At 36.8% G+C, this 17,420-nt stretch overlaps 1 protein-coding gene across 3 annotated transcripts; it reads left to right on the top strand.

The window, feature by feature from the left end:
* On the top strand, window positions 1-16,417 carry pou2f3 (POU class 2 homeobox 3). Of its 3 annotated transcripts, XM_079871732.1 has the most exons (15): window positions 1-80; window positions 1,118-1,178; window positions 1,566-1,622; window positions 3,571-3,605; window positions 4,114-4,215; window positions 6,178-6,192; window positions 6,430-6,535; window positions 6,643-6,731; window positions 8,900-9,073; window positions 10,552-10,693; window positions 10,821-10,954; window positions 12,354-12,518; window positions 13,724-13,766; window positions 13,879-13,993; window positions 15,440-16,415. In XM_079871732.1, the coding sequence occupies exons 3-15, from the start codon at window positions 1,574-1,576 to the stop codon at window positions 15,477-15,479; spliced, it is 1,209 nt and encodes a 402-aa protein (XP_079727858.1). In that variant the 5' UTR covers window positions 1-80; window positions 1,118-1,178; window positions 1,566-1,573; the 3' UTR covers window positions 15,480-16,415. The 3 variants fall into 3 exon arrangements, with proteins under 3 accessions (XP_079727858.1, XP_079727859.1, XP_079727857.1); XM_079871731.1 differs by lacking the exon at window positions 1-80 and having other exon boundaries at window positions 1,057-1,178; XM_079871733.1 differs by lacking the exons at window positions 1-80; window positions 6,178-6,192 and having other exon boundaries at window positions 875-1,178; window positions 15,440-16,417.
* Window positions 16,418-17,420: the final 1,003 nt, after the last annotated feature.

Genomic DNA, 17,420 nt, shown 5'->3' with positions numbered 1-17,420 from the left:
TGTAAATATGCACAAACACAAGCTACGGCATCCGTGATCAACAAAACGCAGTTGTGCATTATAACCGATGTTACTCCCTGGTGAGTTTATTTTTTCAGTCTTTATCTACTACATTAATGTTTATCGGGGTGACGCAAACGATTTGAACCGGTTCGAAAGAACTGGTTCGCGCTGTAAATAAATCGAGATTAATCAGAGTAGGCAGTAGTAAACCCCATGCACACCATGAATTAATGAGAAACTTAGTGGGTGACATGATGTCAGAATTTTGGCTGTGGAAAACACCCAAAGAGATTTCCACAGAACTCTGGCTAAAGAAACAATTTCTTCATCTCTGTTGTGGAATGAACTGTAGCCAAACACCCGGCCAGTGTTAAGTTTATAAAATGTGATTTGGAATCATATTGTTTGAAAAGATTTCTATTTTGAATAAATGCTGTTCTTTTAAACTTTTTATTAACCAATGAATCCTGAAAAAAAGTATCACAGGTTCCAAAAAAAACAAAAACAATTAAGCAGTACAAGTATCAAATCAGCATATTGGAATGATTTCTGAAGGATCATGTGAAACTGAAGACTGGAGTAATGATGCTGAAAATTCAGCTTTACATCACAGAAATAAATAATATTTTAAAGTATATAATAAAGTATGTAAAAAAAAAAAAAAAAGATGAGCATAAGATACTTCTTTCAAAAACATAAAAAATAGTAATTTTTCCAAACTTTTGACCTGTATACTGTATATATATATCCTATATAACTCATTCAGTCAAACCCATTCTCTTATAAAGCCTAGTAAAAGAAGCATCATAATTCCAGCCTTTATGCATAGTGTTACATCTGAATAAATAGAGCTATGCCATGTTCAATCAAAGACGAGGCACACTTTAAGTTTGCCAGTGTACATAGACACAGGCAGAGTTGCACGCACGCTCTTATTCTCAAGCTTTTCGAAGTTTGCTGTCTGCCTATTGTTGTTTTATGCAAAAAGTCAGAGTCTGGATAGGACACACCAGGGCCTTATGCAAATGACGTGTCTATCGGCTGGTGTGGGATACTGGAGAGGTGAATGCTCTTCTACTAACCCACTTTGCTAAATGTGTTTCTCTGAGAAAAGCACCACAGAAGCAGGGATTTAATCTACAGAGCCTGGGTCCGTAGATCTTTGCTTTTATAAGGTAAGTGTAGATGTACTTCTCAAAGTTTTTATAGAAATGCTTTATTTCCCAGATTCCTGCTTACTTCTCAAGCGGAGACCGTTTTGTGGAATCATATTGTTTTGCATTGTACCTGTACACAGCTCTAGATATTGACACATTTAAATGTTTTTGACTAGAAGAGATTAGGGTGGAGAGACAGAGTGATTGTGGTGAATGGTGAATGGGGATACCCTTGCTCTTATGAATATTACAACAAGCCCTTTACATAAAGGAGACCATTTGAAAGCTGGACACATTAGAATAAACCTCAAGATCATTTTACTGGCTGGGCCCGGGGATGAATTGCCTCAGTGTCTGCATAAAGTTGTGATCCTGTAGGAAAATCAGCTGTATTTATCATTACAGATATTAAGATGAGCACAGAGGCTGTTGAACAGACAGAATCTCAGCATGAACCAGCTGGTAAGGAGCCTTCTCTCACTCTCTGGAATACTGTCAATTGCCTTGAAATGGAACAATTACCTCTTAACTAATGTATGGTGACATTTGAATGGAAATAACATGGAAATATAAGTCAATAAATTATACGGCAATTATATTTTTTTTTTAAAGTTGTAAAATAACAATTTGTGGCACGAAAATATTATAAGTGAGGTTTACGATATTTAAAAACTATAAAATATGACATAAATGTACATTTGAAAAATATTCTGTGCTACATGATTACCAAACATATTTGATTATTTTCTTAAATATTTCAAATAATTTCACTGCTTTTATGTCCAAATGTGATTTTGTTTTGGGTATTTTCTTACAAATTGTCTATTTCCAGTTATTAAGCCTGTATTATCTGTGGTTAAATGTGTTAAATGTTAAATGGTTAAACACAGTGTTTGTGATTCACCTTTACGTTCTCTTGAAATGAGGATCATAATTTCACGAACTGCCATCGGGCTTCTTTACAATAACCGTTTGTGGTTATGACCAAAAGTTTAACTCTTTGTGTTGATGGGACACTGGTCACGCTCTCAGGCAAGTTTGTACAAATGGCTTTGTGCCAACCTTAGAAGTCATTTTTGTTCAGTGCATTTATTTCTATGCATTTACTTATTTACTTTTTATTTGTCACCCCATAAATTGGGATTGTACTTAAAAAAGGCATTCTTATGTATTGTTGAATACCGAGTACAGAGTGCATAAGGCGTCTAGGTGTGTGATGCATGCAGGCTGATGGATGTGAAGTCTACCAGGATGTATGTGGCGGTTTGTTTGCAGTGAAGCGCTCATAGCCTCAGGCACTACTGAATCTTGGTCTGGTTACAATGACTTCTGTACGGAACCATCTCTCCCAAATGAGGAACCTGAGAGAAATGAGAATTCAGAGAGAGCAGTGTGTTGTCCCTCATTGTTAAATATAAATTTCATTTATGTTCCATCACCTCTGTGGTGTGAAATGTTTGGATATGGATTAGGGTTCAGGTTAGACCTATCAGATGTCCCATCAGGTCATGTGATACCTACAAATATTTGGATTGTACAAAAGAAATGTTGTTCATGTTTACAAACACCTTTATATGAGCCTACATGAAAACTAGTGAAAGTATATCTAAATCAATTTTTTTCCACTGTTTTGTAGTAAGGACGTTTTATTGTTTTGGACTTGTATGAATTGCTATTAAGTATCATCACAGTTTATGTGCAAACACGTATGACTGGATGACTTTAACCATTCTGACTTTAAAATCAGGGATTTTAACGAAGTATAATGCAATCAAAATGGAGGAAATGGGCCATGGCAGGTTTTATAATCATAATTGTGTGTGTGTGTGTTTGTGTGTGTGTGTGTGTGTGTGTGTGTGTGTGTGTGTGTGTGTGTGTGTGTGTGTGTGTGTGTGTGTGTGTGTGTGTGTGTGTGTGTGTGTGTGTGTGTGAACGAGGGGGGGAGGGGGGTGGATAAGAGATGCACCTGGAGGTCTGTAAGTATTCAAATGTGAAGGCCTCTAAAAGTTGCCATGGAAACTCATTTGCATGATCTGATGATTTCCATACTGGAAGTTTGGCTCAGGAGAAGGCTATATTTCCATATTGTGGAGTGAGTTAGTGCCGTTCTAACCACGGCCTCATAGAGATAGATTTGAATTTCAAATGAAGAGAGATTACCTGGTATTGACAACCTTTGAACTGCTGACTAACCCTCCTCACTCAGTTTAATGGAACATTTGGGAGTTTGTTTTTATGGTCCATTATAAGTCTTAATATGAAAACCCCTTGAAATAAATAATGATACAAGTTTAAATGAAAACTCAAATGTTTTGTAACATTATCTGGATCCCTCAGCTGGGAGACAGTCTGAATGTTTATGCATAACTTTACTTTAATGCTAAGTGTGATTATCTTTTTTGTTTTCCAGACATTGAACAAAATGGCATTGACTTCAGCAGACAAGTAAGTACAAACTTTGCTTTACTTAATATTCATCATGTGAAAACGTACTGTTTTGGTATTCGGAGCAGCGCATTGCTCCTCTCATGAGGTGAAACTCTTTGGGAGTTCAAGTGGAAACGGATTGAAAGATTACAAAAGTTTTCTAGTGTTACACTACGTGAGACATATGAGTCATTATGAATAAGCTTCATTAGTCTTTTAGATAAGCCTGTCATATGATCTAGTGGTGAGGACAGAGAAAACTTTCGTGCACAGGAACTAGCTTCAGGCTTCTATGGGCATTTGCATACTGCGCCTGCGGGAAGGGAAGGAATGTTTGTTAAAGGCCCTCTGCAGAACGAGTCCTGCAGCCTTACTGGTCTCTGAGTACACACAAAGAGTGCATGTATACACACACAAACACACATGCCTGAGGCCAAAGCACAACAGTACATATCTTGAATTTGTTCATTAACAACAAATTCTAACAAATTTGGGTTATCTAACAAATTACTTGTTTCACTTACAGATAAAGACTGAGAACCTGAACGATTCGCCTCATTCTGGTTCGTCACACAAGACATGCCACTTAACTCAGGGATCACCGGTGCCTGGTGGCCAGCTTACTGGGGTACGTCTTTATCAACACAGTCAATGAGAACTCATGCACACACACACACACACACACTTATGTTTTGTATTAAGAAAATTAAGCCTATTTAGATCATTAGGTATTTTGGCATTGTTACTTTTTTAATAACAAAATAAAAATTCTGTCATCATTTACTCACCCTCAAGTTGTTCCAAAAATGCTGAACACAAAAGAAGATATTTTGAAGACTATGGGTAACCAAATAGTTGATGGGCCCCATTGACTTCCACAGTATAGAAAAGAAATACTATGGAAGTCAATGGGGTACATCAACTGTTTGGTTACTGACATTCTTCAAAATATCTTCTTTTGTGTTCAGCAGTTTTGGAACAACTTGAGGGTGAGTAAATGATGACAGAATTTTCATTTTGCGGTGAACCATCTTTTTAAGCACCAATTAAGCATTGATTTCAGTCCCAATTCTCATAACTGCAAAAAAATGTCATTACTGTAAGGTGAGAAAATTGTATATATTAAATATTTATTTTATTATTCAAGTATTTATGGGGAAAAAACTAGCACATTAAATAGATATTATTTATTTTATTATTTAAAGGCACAATATGTAACTTTTTTGCTTTAAAAACAGCAAAAATCACTATATCTATGTTATATTTTTTTTTTAGTTGTGTACTTACATTATCCCGACTGTTTCCAACAACTTTCAAACCAGGAGAAATTTGTAATTTAATTCGAAGACACGTCCCGTTTCTTTATTTCCGTTTTGTCGCCGTCAATGGCGTCATATCCGCGTTGTCCCTGGTTTCCGCTCGTACTGCCATAGCAACCAGAGCCCTCCGATAGTAACCAAAGCGACTGACGTGGACAACTGTGTAGTTCGCAATGTCTGTTTGCACACTGTTGTTGTTTCGTTCAAACATTATGGACCATGGCAAGCAGACTTTGGATAAAAAAGGAGACCTAAAACGAGAATCAATATCAGCGCGGTGTTTCCTAGATGCCTAGAGCTCCCATAGACAGTATATAAACGAGAGCTCCACGTCCGAGACTTCGACCGCTCCTACATGTACTTTATTAAACAAGTGAGCACATTTACATAAAACTAATAAATTGTATATAGTTCAACAATGATAAAATGCTAGAATATGATCTGTATGTTATTCTAATGTTGATCTAGCTTACTGCTAGTCTCATACAGACAAACTAACACATAAATTTCAACACATTCAAATGCAGTTTAGTGTGATAGTGTAATGTTAGACCAAGTGAAACAGCGCTGCGTTACCTCACAAGTTTAATTTGTCTAATAAACTGACCTGTGAGTTGTAATTCTGCACTTGCGTGTAGTTCGGTAGAATGAAATGTCCATATTCCTTTTATATCCGCGGGACTCGCGTCGCGTGTGGAGCTGATAGCTGTCTCTTAGCAATCCCGAACTGCTTCATATCACAGTCATGATAAAAGCATCGATGTATTCAGTCATCCATAAACATTATTAGATCGGTCGGCTTGACGTTGACGACAAGATCCATAATTCTTAGCAAATGTTGCGTCATCAAACTACGCCTTTGTTATTGTAAAGAGGTTAGCGACCCCTAGCGGCGAAAAATTCCATACTGTACGTTTAAGTATTTATAAATCACGGAAGCATTTGTTAAATGCCTTTAATTTATAATGACTTATTATAACAAGTTTTTATGTAATACAGTAAAAGATAATGTAACTAGAATCGCCACTGAAAATAATGTAAATAAAAAAAGGGAAAAGCATTATGGTAATGACATTTTTGAGAAAACTCTGCTTAACGGGATAGTTCACCCAAACATAAATTCTGTCATCATTTACTCACCCCTCAAGTTGTTCCAAACCTGTATGAGTTTCTTTTTTCTGTTGAACATAAAAGAAGATATTTTGAAGAATGTGTGTAACCAAACAATTGATGGTAGAAGTTTTTTTTTTTTTTTTTATAACCTCATACAGGTTTGGAACAACTGGGTGAGTAAATGATTTTCATTTTCAGGTGAACTATCCCTTTAACTGTCTTAAAAATGATTTCTTAATTCAAAATATCTTAATAGACTTTAAGCAAAATATTTTTCTTATTTTTTTCATTCTTGGATGCAATGTGACCTGAAAATGTTTTGTGTGATTTAATGCTGGAAAGTTCACACAAAGTGTAATTGTGGTGAAAGATAAGGCATGCATGTAATGGCTGGTGATTGGTGTTTTCAGGAGCTGCCCTCCCTGCACTCTCTGCCCCAGCTCGTCCTGATGCCTGGATCTCATCTGTCCTCTCCCTCATCATTTCTCCTCTCACAGGCCCAATCAGGACACCAAGGTCAGTGAATGTACTGGATCATATTAGGGATGATGTCGCTCACTGAGAAAGATATTTTTGTTTGACTTAACTACAGTACATACATGTTTAAATGCTGTTTCCTCCAGCACTGCTGCAGCCCAATCTGCTTTCCTTGCCATCCCAGTCCCAGACAGGACTCTTACCACACCAGCCAGGTCTCGCACTCACTCCTCAGGTACATCAGAGCCTAATGTTGGATTATTTCTTGAAATAAATAAATAATTAATTTAAAAATGTTAAAAACAAACAAACACCAGAGACACTTTACAATAAGGTTTCATTTGTTAACAGTAGTTAACATGAACAAACAAAGAACAATACTTTTACAGCATTTATTAATCTGAACAAACAAAGAACAATACTTTTACAGCATTTATTAATCTTAGTTAATGTTATTCTCAATATTTTTTTAAGATCAAAAGTTGTATCTGTTAACATTAGTTAATGAACTGTGACCTCACATGAACTTGAACATTTTTATTAACATTAAGAAAGGTTTATAAATTCAGTAAAAACATATTGCTCAATGTTAAATTATGCTAGTTAAAGCGCTAGTTCACCCAGAAATGAAAATTCTCTCATTAATTACTCTTCCTCATGTCGTTCCAAACCAGTAAGTCTTTTGTTCAACTGCAGAACACAAATGAAGATCTTTTTGATGAAATCTGAGATCTTTCTGTCACTCCATTGACTGTCTATGTAACTACCACTTTCAAGCCCCAGAAAGGTAGTAAAGACAGTAGTAATTAATCACCGACGTGCATTCAGGCAACAGCGTCTGCTCTCGCGTCAACATAACGCGTGCATCGTGGTCCTCTCAGGAACTCTCTTTGGAGATTAATATTTTGTAAATAAAATTGTAAATTATGTTTGTTTTTGTTTATTTGCGCAAACAAAGCACTCTCGCTGCTTCATACAATTGAGGTTAAACCACTGGAGTCACATGGATTACTTTAAAGATGTCTTTACTACCTTTCTGGGGCTTGAAAGTGGTAGTTACATAGACAGTCAATGGAGTGACAGAAAGCTCTCAGCTTTCATCAAAAAGATCTTCATTTGTGTTCCGAGGATGAATGAAAGTCTTATGGGTTTGGAACAACACGAGGGTGAGTAATTAATGACAGAATTATAATTTTTGGGTGAACCCTGTAATGCATTATCTAACATTAACAGATGAGAACTTGAAAATTGTTGAAATTGTGTAACCAAAACACTTGTTTATTCTTCACTGTTACTATTTTACCTTTATTAAATAAGTCATCAACACTATGAAAGAACACAAATGAAAGTATGGGAATTATATAGTGACCAAGAAATGGTCAAAACTATTTTTCACCCTATCTTTCCATTTTTTTTCACCCTTTGTCTTGTTTATAGCTTTGCTCCCTTTTTCCATTTTTATTTTCAGAAGAAACATACATTTGGGCAAATGCCTCTAAACCTTTGATTATATATATTCATCGGTTCATATATTAGTTATTATATTCATCTACCATGATATTTAAACCTATTAACTTTTACTCCCCTCATCATAGACGTAAAAATGCACATCCAAACTTAAATAGTTGTAATTCATGAATACTTTGGAATACAGAGCTAAGGTCTCTTCTCAAGGTCTCTTTTTTAAAGAAGACAGGCAGCAGATTATTTATATATTTTACAAAACAATTTGGACTCTAAAATTGCTAGAAAACCAAAGCCATGTGTCTAACCAAGTTTTTGTTTCCCAATTTGAAGTTGATGTGATAAAATTGAGGTTCCTGGAACCATTTTAAATACATTTCTATCACAATGTCACTTCTATCACAAAACAATGGCCAAATATGGAACCTTGATTCTCGGACCTTTCCAACGATATGTTTTTTATCAAGTTTAGAAAAAGATTTGATAATGCAGTAAATTTTTAAACCACTAGGGGGAGGATCCTGCTAAAAGGTTTTAAAGTTTCCATGCTAACGCAATGTCCAATTTCAAAACAGTTTTCACAGGATGATTTTTTTTAAGCTTTCAAATGATAATTTATGATGATTTCTAAAAAATGTGATAAAAAAAAAAAAAGAAAGAAAAAAAAGCATGGCAAGTGTTCCACAACCAGGACACTGACATTTAACAGTGGCACTGTAAGGTCTTTCAATGAATTTCCATCATAGTAGTGAGAAAAACATGGTATTGCCATATTGACATAGACTATTACTGTAATGCATAATACCAAGGTACTTTTTTAAGGGCATGAGAAAAGGAAAACACTAAAACACATCAAAACAATAATACAAATAGCATGTAAGCAAACAAAGGTGATAACAACTGATTACCTAGACTCTAATAGCTTTATTTTCTCCTAAGGCAATGGGCAGGACAGGGCTGGCTGGCTCCTCTATGGATGGACACCTGGACATGTCTCACTTACAGGTCCCTAAACATGTGGGACCACCACAAGATGAGCCTAATGACCTGGAGGAGCTGGAGCAGTTTGCTAAAGCCTTCAAACAAAGACGAATCAAACTAGGCTTTACTCAGGTAAGACTTTGTGCCTGGTTTTATAACTGTTTTAGATGTATATTTTATGGTATTGAACAGACTATATGTAACCGGTCCTACTCGACCCCCTCCGAGGGGTCTCCGGCGTGGGAGGCGGGTGCTCTAAAAAGGCTAAAGACAGCAGCCTCTAGCATCAGTCGCTAGTGTGCCTCTTGAGATCAGGGGAGTTAGGTTTACAAGCACAGCTCTTACTGGCCTACAACAGTTACACTTACTCTCCTAAACCTCACTAACATCCGAGTCACCGCACCAATTGTAACCGATCCTACTCGACCTGCTCCGAGCGGGATTCGAACAGGGGTCTCTGGCGTGAGAGGTCGCCACGCTAATAAGGATGCTAAAGACAGAAGCCGCTAGTGTCAGTCGCTAGTGCGCCTCTTAAGGCCAGGGGAGTGAGGTTTACACGCACAGCTCTTACTGGCCTACGACAGTTACTCTCACTCTCCTAAACCTCACTAACATCCGGGTCACGGCACCAATTTGAACCAGTCCTACTCAACCTGCTCCGAGCGGGATTCGAACAGGGGTCTCCGGCGTGGGAGATGGCCGCGCTAACAGTCTCTAATATACCTTATAAATATCATCAGCTTCCGTTGAGTTCTGAAAATTCTTTACACAGTAGCCTATCAGAATATCTCTTCTCCTGTCTCTGAAAATGTCTTGGAGACACTCATTTTAAGTGGTGTTTAGTCAACTGGGTGACTAGGGCACATAACCGGCAATAAATGAATCATACTATTTCAAAGCAGAAGTGCTTCATGAAGCTCAGTGCAAGTAGTCCATCCCAGAAAGCGAGAGACACAGATTGTGTTTGAAGCCGCTAAATTCTCATCAGATTGCATAATTAATAAAAAAAGAATAGAAACAACAATTCTATCTGAAGACATATTAAGTAAACGTGTAAATATATCAATATTTCTCCCTAATGGACATTGTTTAGTGGTCACAAATAAATGGGAGTGAACATGATTGAATACGTACAGATATTCTATTCAAAATATCAATAACTACCAATTGATATTGTATAATTTTGCAATCCTGACAGAAATGAGGATATTGCCGTCATTGTAACCAGGTTTTATCATAAACAGTGGTCAAATATTGAAGATATTCTGATTCAGTTTCTCAAGCACAAATAAGAATGCTTTGTGTTTTACATGCCAGTGAATAAACAAGCATACTTAGTCAATATTTATGTATTTTTGACTAATGAAATGCACATATATTGTGACAAGTGTCGTTTTTTTTATTATTAGTAGTAGTAGTAGTATTTTATTATTGCAATTTTGTTTATTTCTTTCCCTGTCATTTCAATTGTCTTTTCAATTTAACTTCATGTGGGTATATCCACTGAAATTTAAATGGAAAAGGAGCCCATTTTAAATAGGCTACTCAATGTTGCCCGACCCTTTGTGGATGTCATCCAGTTCTCAAACTCTCCTGTGATGTGTTTGCAGGGTGACGTGGGTCTAGCCATGGGAAAGCTGTATGGAAATGACTTCAGTCAGACAACCATCTCACGCTTCGAGGCTCTCAATCTTAGCTTCAAAAACATGTGCAAGCTCAAGCCCTTGCTAGAGAAGTGGCTGAGTGATGCAGGTATGTGCTGCTACTGCCCTCTAGTGGACAGAACTTAAAAATGTTTCTGTAAGCATCATTTGACATTTGTTTTGCGGACTGTACTCAAATACCTGCAATATTAAACCTTCCCTTCACATCACCTCAGAGAACTCGCCATCCGACACCATGACCAACCCCACCACCCTACCACCCCTTTTGGAGGGTTACGGAAGGAAGAGGAAAAAGAGAACAAGCATTGAAACTAACATCAAGCTCACACTTGAGAAACGCTTTTTAGATGTGAGTTTGCCGTTTTTACTCCTTTTTTTGATGCTTCAGGCCCTCATATGAACATAATTTGAAAGAATTTCTCATTGTAGGGAGCATGACAGAAGAATGATAAAAATGTTTGGTCCATACAGAGTTTGCCATACAGAGTACAACAGTTTACGATAAGGTCTAACCCTAACTAACAATGAGCAACACATTTGTTATAGAGATTGTTCATATTTTTAAACATTAGTTTATAAAAATACAACTGTTTATTGTTAGTTCATGTTTTCTCATGTCCATTAAATATTATTAACAGATATTAAGAATAATAGTTTTAGAAGTCTTATGCTCACAAAGGCTGCATTTATTTGAAAAATACAGTAAAAACGGTAATATTGTGAAATATTATTCCAATTTTAAGCAACTATTTTCTATTTTAATATATTTTAAAATGTAATTTTTTCCTGTGATGGCAAAGCTGAACATTACTCCAGTATTTAGTGTCACATGATCCTTCAGAAATCATTCTTAAATGCTGATTTGCTGTTATTATTGGTGCTCAGTTATTAATAATGGTTCTTATAATTGTCAATGTTGCTGGTGATATTTAAGTGGAAACCATGACACATTTTTTTAAGGATTCTTTAATAAATAAGAAGCTCAAAAGAACAGCATTTTTTTTAAATAGAAAGCTTTTGTATCAGTATAAATGTCTTTACTGCCACTTTTGATCAAATGAATGTGTCCTTGCTGAATAAAAGTTTTTTTTCTTCAAACTTTTGAATGATAGTGCGTCACGGTTCCGACACTATAATATGAAGCACAACAGTTTTCAACATTGATGATAACAAAAATGTTTCTTGAGCAACAAATCAGCATATGAGAATGATTTCTGAAGGATCATGTGACACTAAAGTAATGATGCTGAAAATTCAGATTTGTCATCACAGGAATAAATTACATAAATATATTCAAATAAACAACAGCTCTTTAATTGTAATGATATTTTACTGTATTTGTGATCAAATAAATGCAGCCTCAGTGAGCATAAGAGACAAAAACATCTTAATTATTCCAAACATTTAGTGTAAATGTTGAAATTAACTTTTACTAAGATTAATAAATATATTCTTAGTTCACGTTTACTAATATAGTCAACTAATGTTAACAAATTGAACCTTATTTCAAAGTGTTTCAATTCATTTATCATTTAAAGTAATACAGTATCATTTTGTTGCATTTGTAATCTGCCACAAGTTAATTTAGTCAACTGTGTGCTGCATTAGCATGTGGAGGTTTAATCCTAAACTGCTCCTTTCTAACGTAGGGTAACAGGTCCTTTTCAGCTATGACAAAATGCATCAGTTTTCTTTCAGTGCCGCCTGCAGGCTGTGATATATAAACACACTTTATTCCCTATATCTAGAACCCAAAACCCAACTCTGAAGAGATTACGCTCATCTCAGAGCAGCTAGCCATGGAGAAGGAAGTAGTGCGGGTTTGGTTCTGCAACCGGCGGCAGAAAGAGAAGAGGATATACTGCCCCATTTCCAATTCACCCATGAAGTCTCACAACTACAACCCTCGTCTGGTGAGTCTGAGAAATCATTATTGATTGAGATGGGGGGTCTTTCTTTTTCCTCTAGTAATGATTAATCTAGACCTGAGGAAATTATTAACAGTCCAGTTAAGCTCCCTCTGAAATTTTGCAAAATGGTAGTGAACATGATTCATAATGCTCGTGGCATGCTTTTTTAGACACACCCAGTCATAAAAGTACAACCTGAATGGTGACCATCAAGTTTTATTACTAATAATCTCTGGTTCGACATGGATTGAGCCACATAGGGCAGATGTTGTTTTGAATAGAAGAAAAAGAAGTTTCTTCTGTTCTATTCTATTCTATTCTATTCTATTACTGTCATGGATATGTTAGTTTCTTTGTGTTTTGGTTTGGTTCTGTCCCTGTTTGCTTGTGTTCCCGATCCTTGTTCGTTTCTATGGTTACTGTTTATGTTACGCACCTGTCTCTACTTCTGTTGATTAGCCTCCTTGTGTATTTAAGCCCTGAGTTTTCTTTAGTCCCTTGTCTTAGTGTTATGTCATAGTGTGTAGTGCTTGTAACAAATAACAATTTTATAATATTCAATACAATTATATAATATATAATATGTTATATTATATTATACCTGTCCATGGTTTGGGGTCAGTACGATTGTTTAAAAGAAATGAATACTTTTATTCAGTAAGGATGCATCAAATTGATTTCTTAAAATGTAACATTATATGTCTAATCATTCTAATTCTCTAATTCTTTTTAACTTTCTATTCATCAAAGAATCCTGAAAGATATGTATCATGGTTTTCACAAAATATTAAGCAGCAAAACCATTTTTAACTGTGAAAATAATAAGAAAGAATAATAGTTGAATGTTACATGATTTCTGAAGGATCATGTGACACTGAAGTAAAGGCTGCTGAAAATTCACCTTTGTCACCTTAAATGCAGAAAATCATCGAAAATATTAAACAACCGTAAGGTTGACCCCAGACTTTTGAACGGTCGTGTATTTTTTAAATTTCTACATAAAGAACAAATGGGACAAATGGATAGACACATTATGCTATAATAAACTTCAAATTAATAATTCATTATGTTGGCATGTTTATAACTTTATCATCCTCCCCAAACTGTGTGTGTTTTAGAGGGTTTGTGATTAAAGGGATATATGTGTTTCCTTAAAAGAAATGTTCTCCACGTTGTTTCCCACTAATTTGATTCATTTCCTGTTTCAGCCTTCAACTTCACGCTCATTCAGTCCCCTCGCCTCTGGAGGTGGTAAGTAAAGAGCTGGTGGGATGACAAACCCCACTATTGCCATTGTAGGAAAATGTATTTATAATTTATAACCTTATGTGTTTTCTGATGTTACAACACATTTTTCTTGCAGTGTCATCAAGCTCCTCCCCCAACAGCCCCAGTCGAGGCTCTTCCCCCAACGCTCTGTCCACCACATCCAGTCCACTGACGGCACAGGGGGTCAACCAGACGTTCAACACCACAGGGTATAACCGCATCAAATACCTTCCCTTAAGTTACTTCACACATGCAGCCATCTTATGTGTAAAGAGACCATATGATGCTATTTTAAAAGGTCATTGTTTTGTTTATTGGGAATAGTAGAAAAAGTTAACATGCTTTAATGTAAAAAAAAAAAATGTATTGCCGAACCTCTATTCCCCGTCTATCGGAAAGGCTCTAATTGAATTCGTTTCTTCAAAGCCCCTCCTTCTGAAAAGCCCAGAGTGCTCTGATTGGCCAGCTGACCCAGTGCATTGTGTTTGGCCAAACACCTGAAGCGTGTGTCTGAAATGTAACGCCCCTTACCATAATAGCAAGCTTCAGCTTCTAATGCACACATTGTACGATTTTGGGCTGTCCCAGATGAAACATGACCAAGCGTGGCGATTTCTGTGGTAGTGGCTCCTAAACGGTGGTCCTACGTCGAACAGTGAAAGAGGTTCAAAGACGGCTGTTGTCACGCTCTTGTGACCAAAGATAGCTTGCGATAATTTTCTGACAGTGTCAGAAATTTTGCATGATCATCTCACACAACAGTGTGTTTGCTGCTACGACCAACGTCTACTGACTAGCTAATAAAAACGCAACATGAAATGGTGCATTGATCAACGTGATATGACGCTAAAACATAAAACTACTAACCTCCATTTGCAAAATAGCCATGCCAAATGGCCTCTTTTCCCTAGCTATGACACGTCCATATTCTCCTCTTTCGCTTCCTTTTTTTCAGTGCTCATAAAAGTGCTCATTCAGTGCTCTATTTGTTTACCACTAGCATATGCTGATGACTTTTTATTCTTCTGCGCTAACTTGCGTTGTAGCCTACAATTCAATAGGTGTCATCACCGCAATCAGCACCAGGCAATCAAACCAAGTGTGAAATCGCCCTAAAAATGTGGATGATCAAACAGATTGATCAGAACCAACTTTGTAAGCATGACTTGTGTGTAACCAATGTTGTACTCTCCCAAGTTCAGGAAGCTGCCGTACATTAAATGCACATTACACAAGCTTAATTTTGGGTTGTACTACTCAGGAACGGTTACCACTGATTCCTAATTTCATACATTTTTGGAAGGCCTAATGAAAGGGGTTTGCTTTCATATAGAAACACACAGCATCTCGACAACACTACAATTTACTGAAGCCTTTCTTTCTTTACATTTGCATTATGCTAATATTTCAAATTTATGTCATGCGTTTACGTAAATAATATCTGGACTTTGATCGAGGCATTTTAGGCAAGTCTGGATCAATGTTCTCTTTTAGAATAAATCCCTTTTGTAGGAGAATATGAGCTTTTTGCAGATCTTATACATGCACAAACAGATACATTACACACTAAAGGAAAAGGAAAACATTAAAAAGCATCATATGGCCTCTTTAATTATTAAAGAACCAGTCAAACTGACATATGATGAATTTTACAGATCCTGGTATCGCTGGAACACCACGTCATACCACCACTGAGCACCTCTCAAGAGCTCCAGTACATCCGGAGGCAACAGCTTCACTTCATAACTTACCAGATGAGAGAGATCTCTGTGAAAGAAAGGAAATATTCATTCTGTAATGTTTACAACCTGCACTAAACGTGGAGGCAGAACACAGAGAACCACTACTCTGCTTCTCATGGTCTAATGTTCAAAATGCTTGTGAATAGAGCTTCACTGCTAATTACTGAAGGGAAAAAAGCACTAATATTCAATGGCACATTGTTTAGATATGCAAACTTGCTGCAAAGAGCATGACAAACATGTTCGCCATTTTCAGGAGAGCTTTTAATGTGCGTGAAACCTTATTTCACTTTCTGTGCAAAATCTCTGTGCCAATTTTGTTGGAGATGAAGGTTCAAATCTGGCTATATGTGTATTGATAACGATGAATAAACTGCACAAAACAAAACACAACTTTTAAAAAAACACTGATATTTGTATACCTTGTTTACATATTGCTTTATCAGAAATTTGTGTCACTGTTGTGTAATTAAATGCTGAACACTGACAATTTCATTGACAATTTTAGACGTTAGGTCAAGACTGGAACTGCTGGCTCTGATATGTGCAGTTATTTTGAGACAACATTTAGTTGATTGGTCAGCACATTTTACAGTTCTTAATATATTTCGGCATGCACCTAGTTTTGTGTTTCTGAATTTTTCTAAGGATTTCTGGCAGGGAAAACATTTTATATGCCTGGTGTGGAATATAAGCATTTCACACTATTTCTTTTTTATGCAGCATTGTCCAAAGCATTTGAAGTGCCTCGAGTTTCACATTTTAGATTCACTGTATGATTAATAATATTATCTAGATATTGTTTGGTTGTTCTTTGCTTTTTTAAAATTTGTATAACACTGTTGTATATTTCAATTTCACTGTTTGACTGTTATTAAAATTTGCTCGTACATATGGCTCTTTTTTATATACTATTCAACACATGCATTTGGGGCATATAATTATGTCATAATTAGAAGTCAAAATGATGAGATAACCTACTAAGTATAATTATGAGATAAACAGCAATCAAACCAACAATAGGGCAACAACATGCAAGTGCTGTGACTAGTCTCAGTTTATCTAGCACAGTTAGCAAGGTTTATATATATAGAGAGAGAGAGAGAGAGAGAGAATGGTAAGTATTAATGGGTCAAGTGTTGGGTCAAACTCAGCAGCTTGGGTTGAATTAAGGCAGGTCATTCCACCAGCAGGGAACAGTCAAAGTAAAATTCCTTCGCCGTTCACGTACAGAACGATGCAAAAGGCAACCAGTGCAATTTTGTCTCATCAAAGACCACTCAGCATTCTGGATCAGTTGCAGAGGTTTGACAGTCCATGCTGGAAGGGTTGCCAAGAGAGAATCACAATAGTCCAGTCTGGATAGAACAAGAGCTTGGACAATGAGTTGTGTAACATGCTCCGATAGGAAGAGCCTGATCCTCCTAATGTTGTATAAAGCAAATCTGCAGGACCGGGTTGTTAGCAATGTGGTCTGTGAAGTTTAACTGATCATGAATCACAACTCCAAGGTTCTTGGTTGTCCTGGATGGAGTTATGGTTGATGAACCTAGCTGAATGGAGAAGTTGTAATGAAGTGTTGGGTTGGCCTGGACCTCAAGCAGTTCTGTCTTCGCAAGGTTGAGCTGAAGGTGGTGGTCCTTCATCTTGCAAGAAATGTCTGTCAGGCAGGCCAAGATCCGAACAGCTACCGTCGGATCATCTGGCTGGCATGAGAGGTAGAGTTCAGCGTATGATCAGCGTAGCAGTGATAGGACAAACATGTTTGTCAATGACAGATCCTAGTGATGACAAGTAGATGGAGAAGAGAAGTGGTCCAAGCACTGAGCCCTGAGGCACCCTAGTAGCTATAGATGTTGCGACTTAGACACCTCACCCTTCCATGACACCCTGA

Source organism: Squalius cephalus (assembly GCF_949319135.1).
Source record: "Squalius cephalus genome assembly, chromosome: 5".
NCBI classification, from domain to species: domain Eukaryota; kingdom Metazoa; phylum Chordata; class Actinopteri; order Cypriniformes; family Leuciscidae; genus Squalius; species Squalius cephalus.
This window is presented reverse-complemented; position numbering and strand designations above follow the sequence as displayed.

Excerpts from the sequence above, each read along its gene's own strand:
- pou2f3 (XM_079871732.1), top strand. The coding sequence starts at position 1,574 with ATGAGCACAGAGGCTGTTGAACAGACAGAATCTCAGCATGAACCAGCT. Across the intron at positions 9,074-10,551 it reads TCAAACTAGGCTTTACTCAG|GGTGACGTGGGTCTAGCCAT; the intron begins GTAAGACTTTGT and ends ATGTGTTTGCAG. Across the intron at positions 12,519-13,723 it reads ACAACTACAACCCTCGTCTG|CCTTCAACTTCACGCTCATT; the intron begins GTGAGTCTGAGA and ends TTCCTGTTTCAG.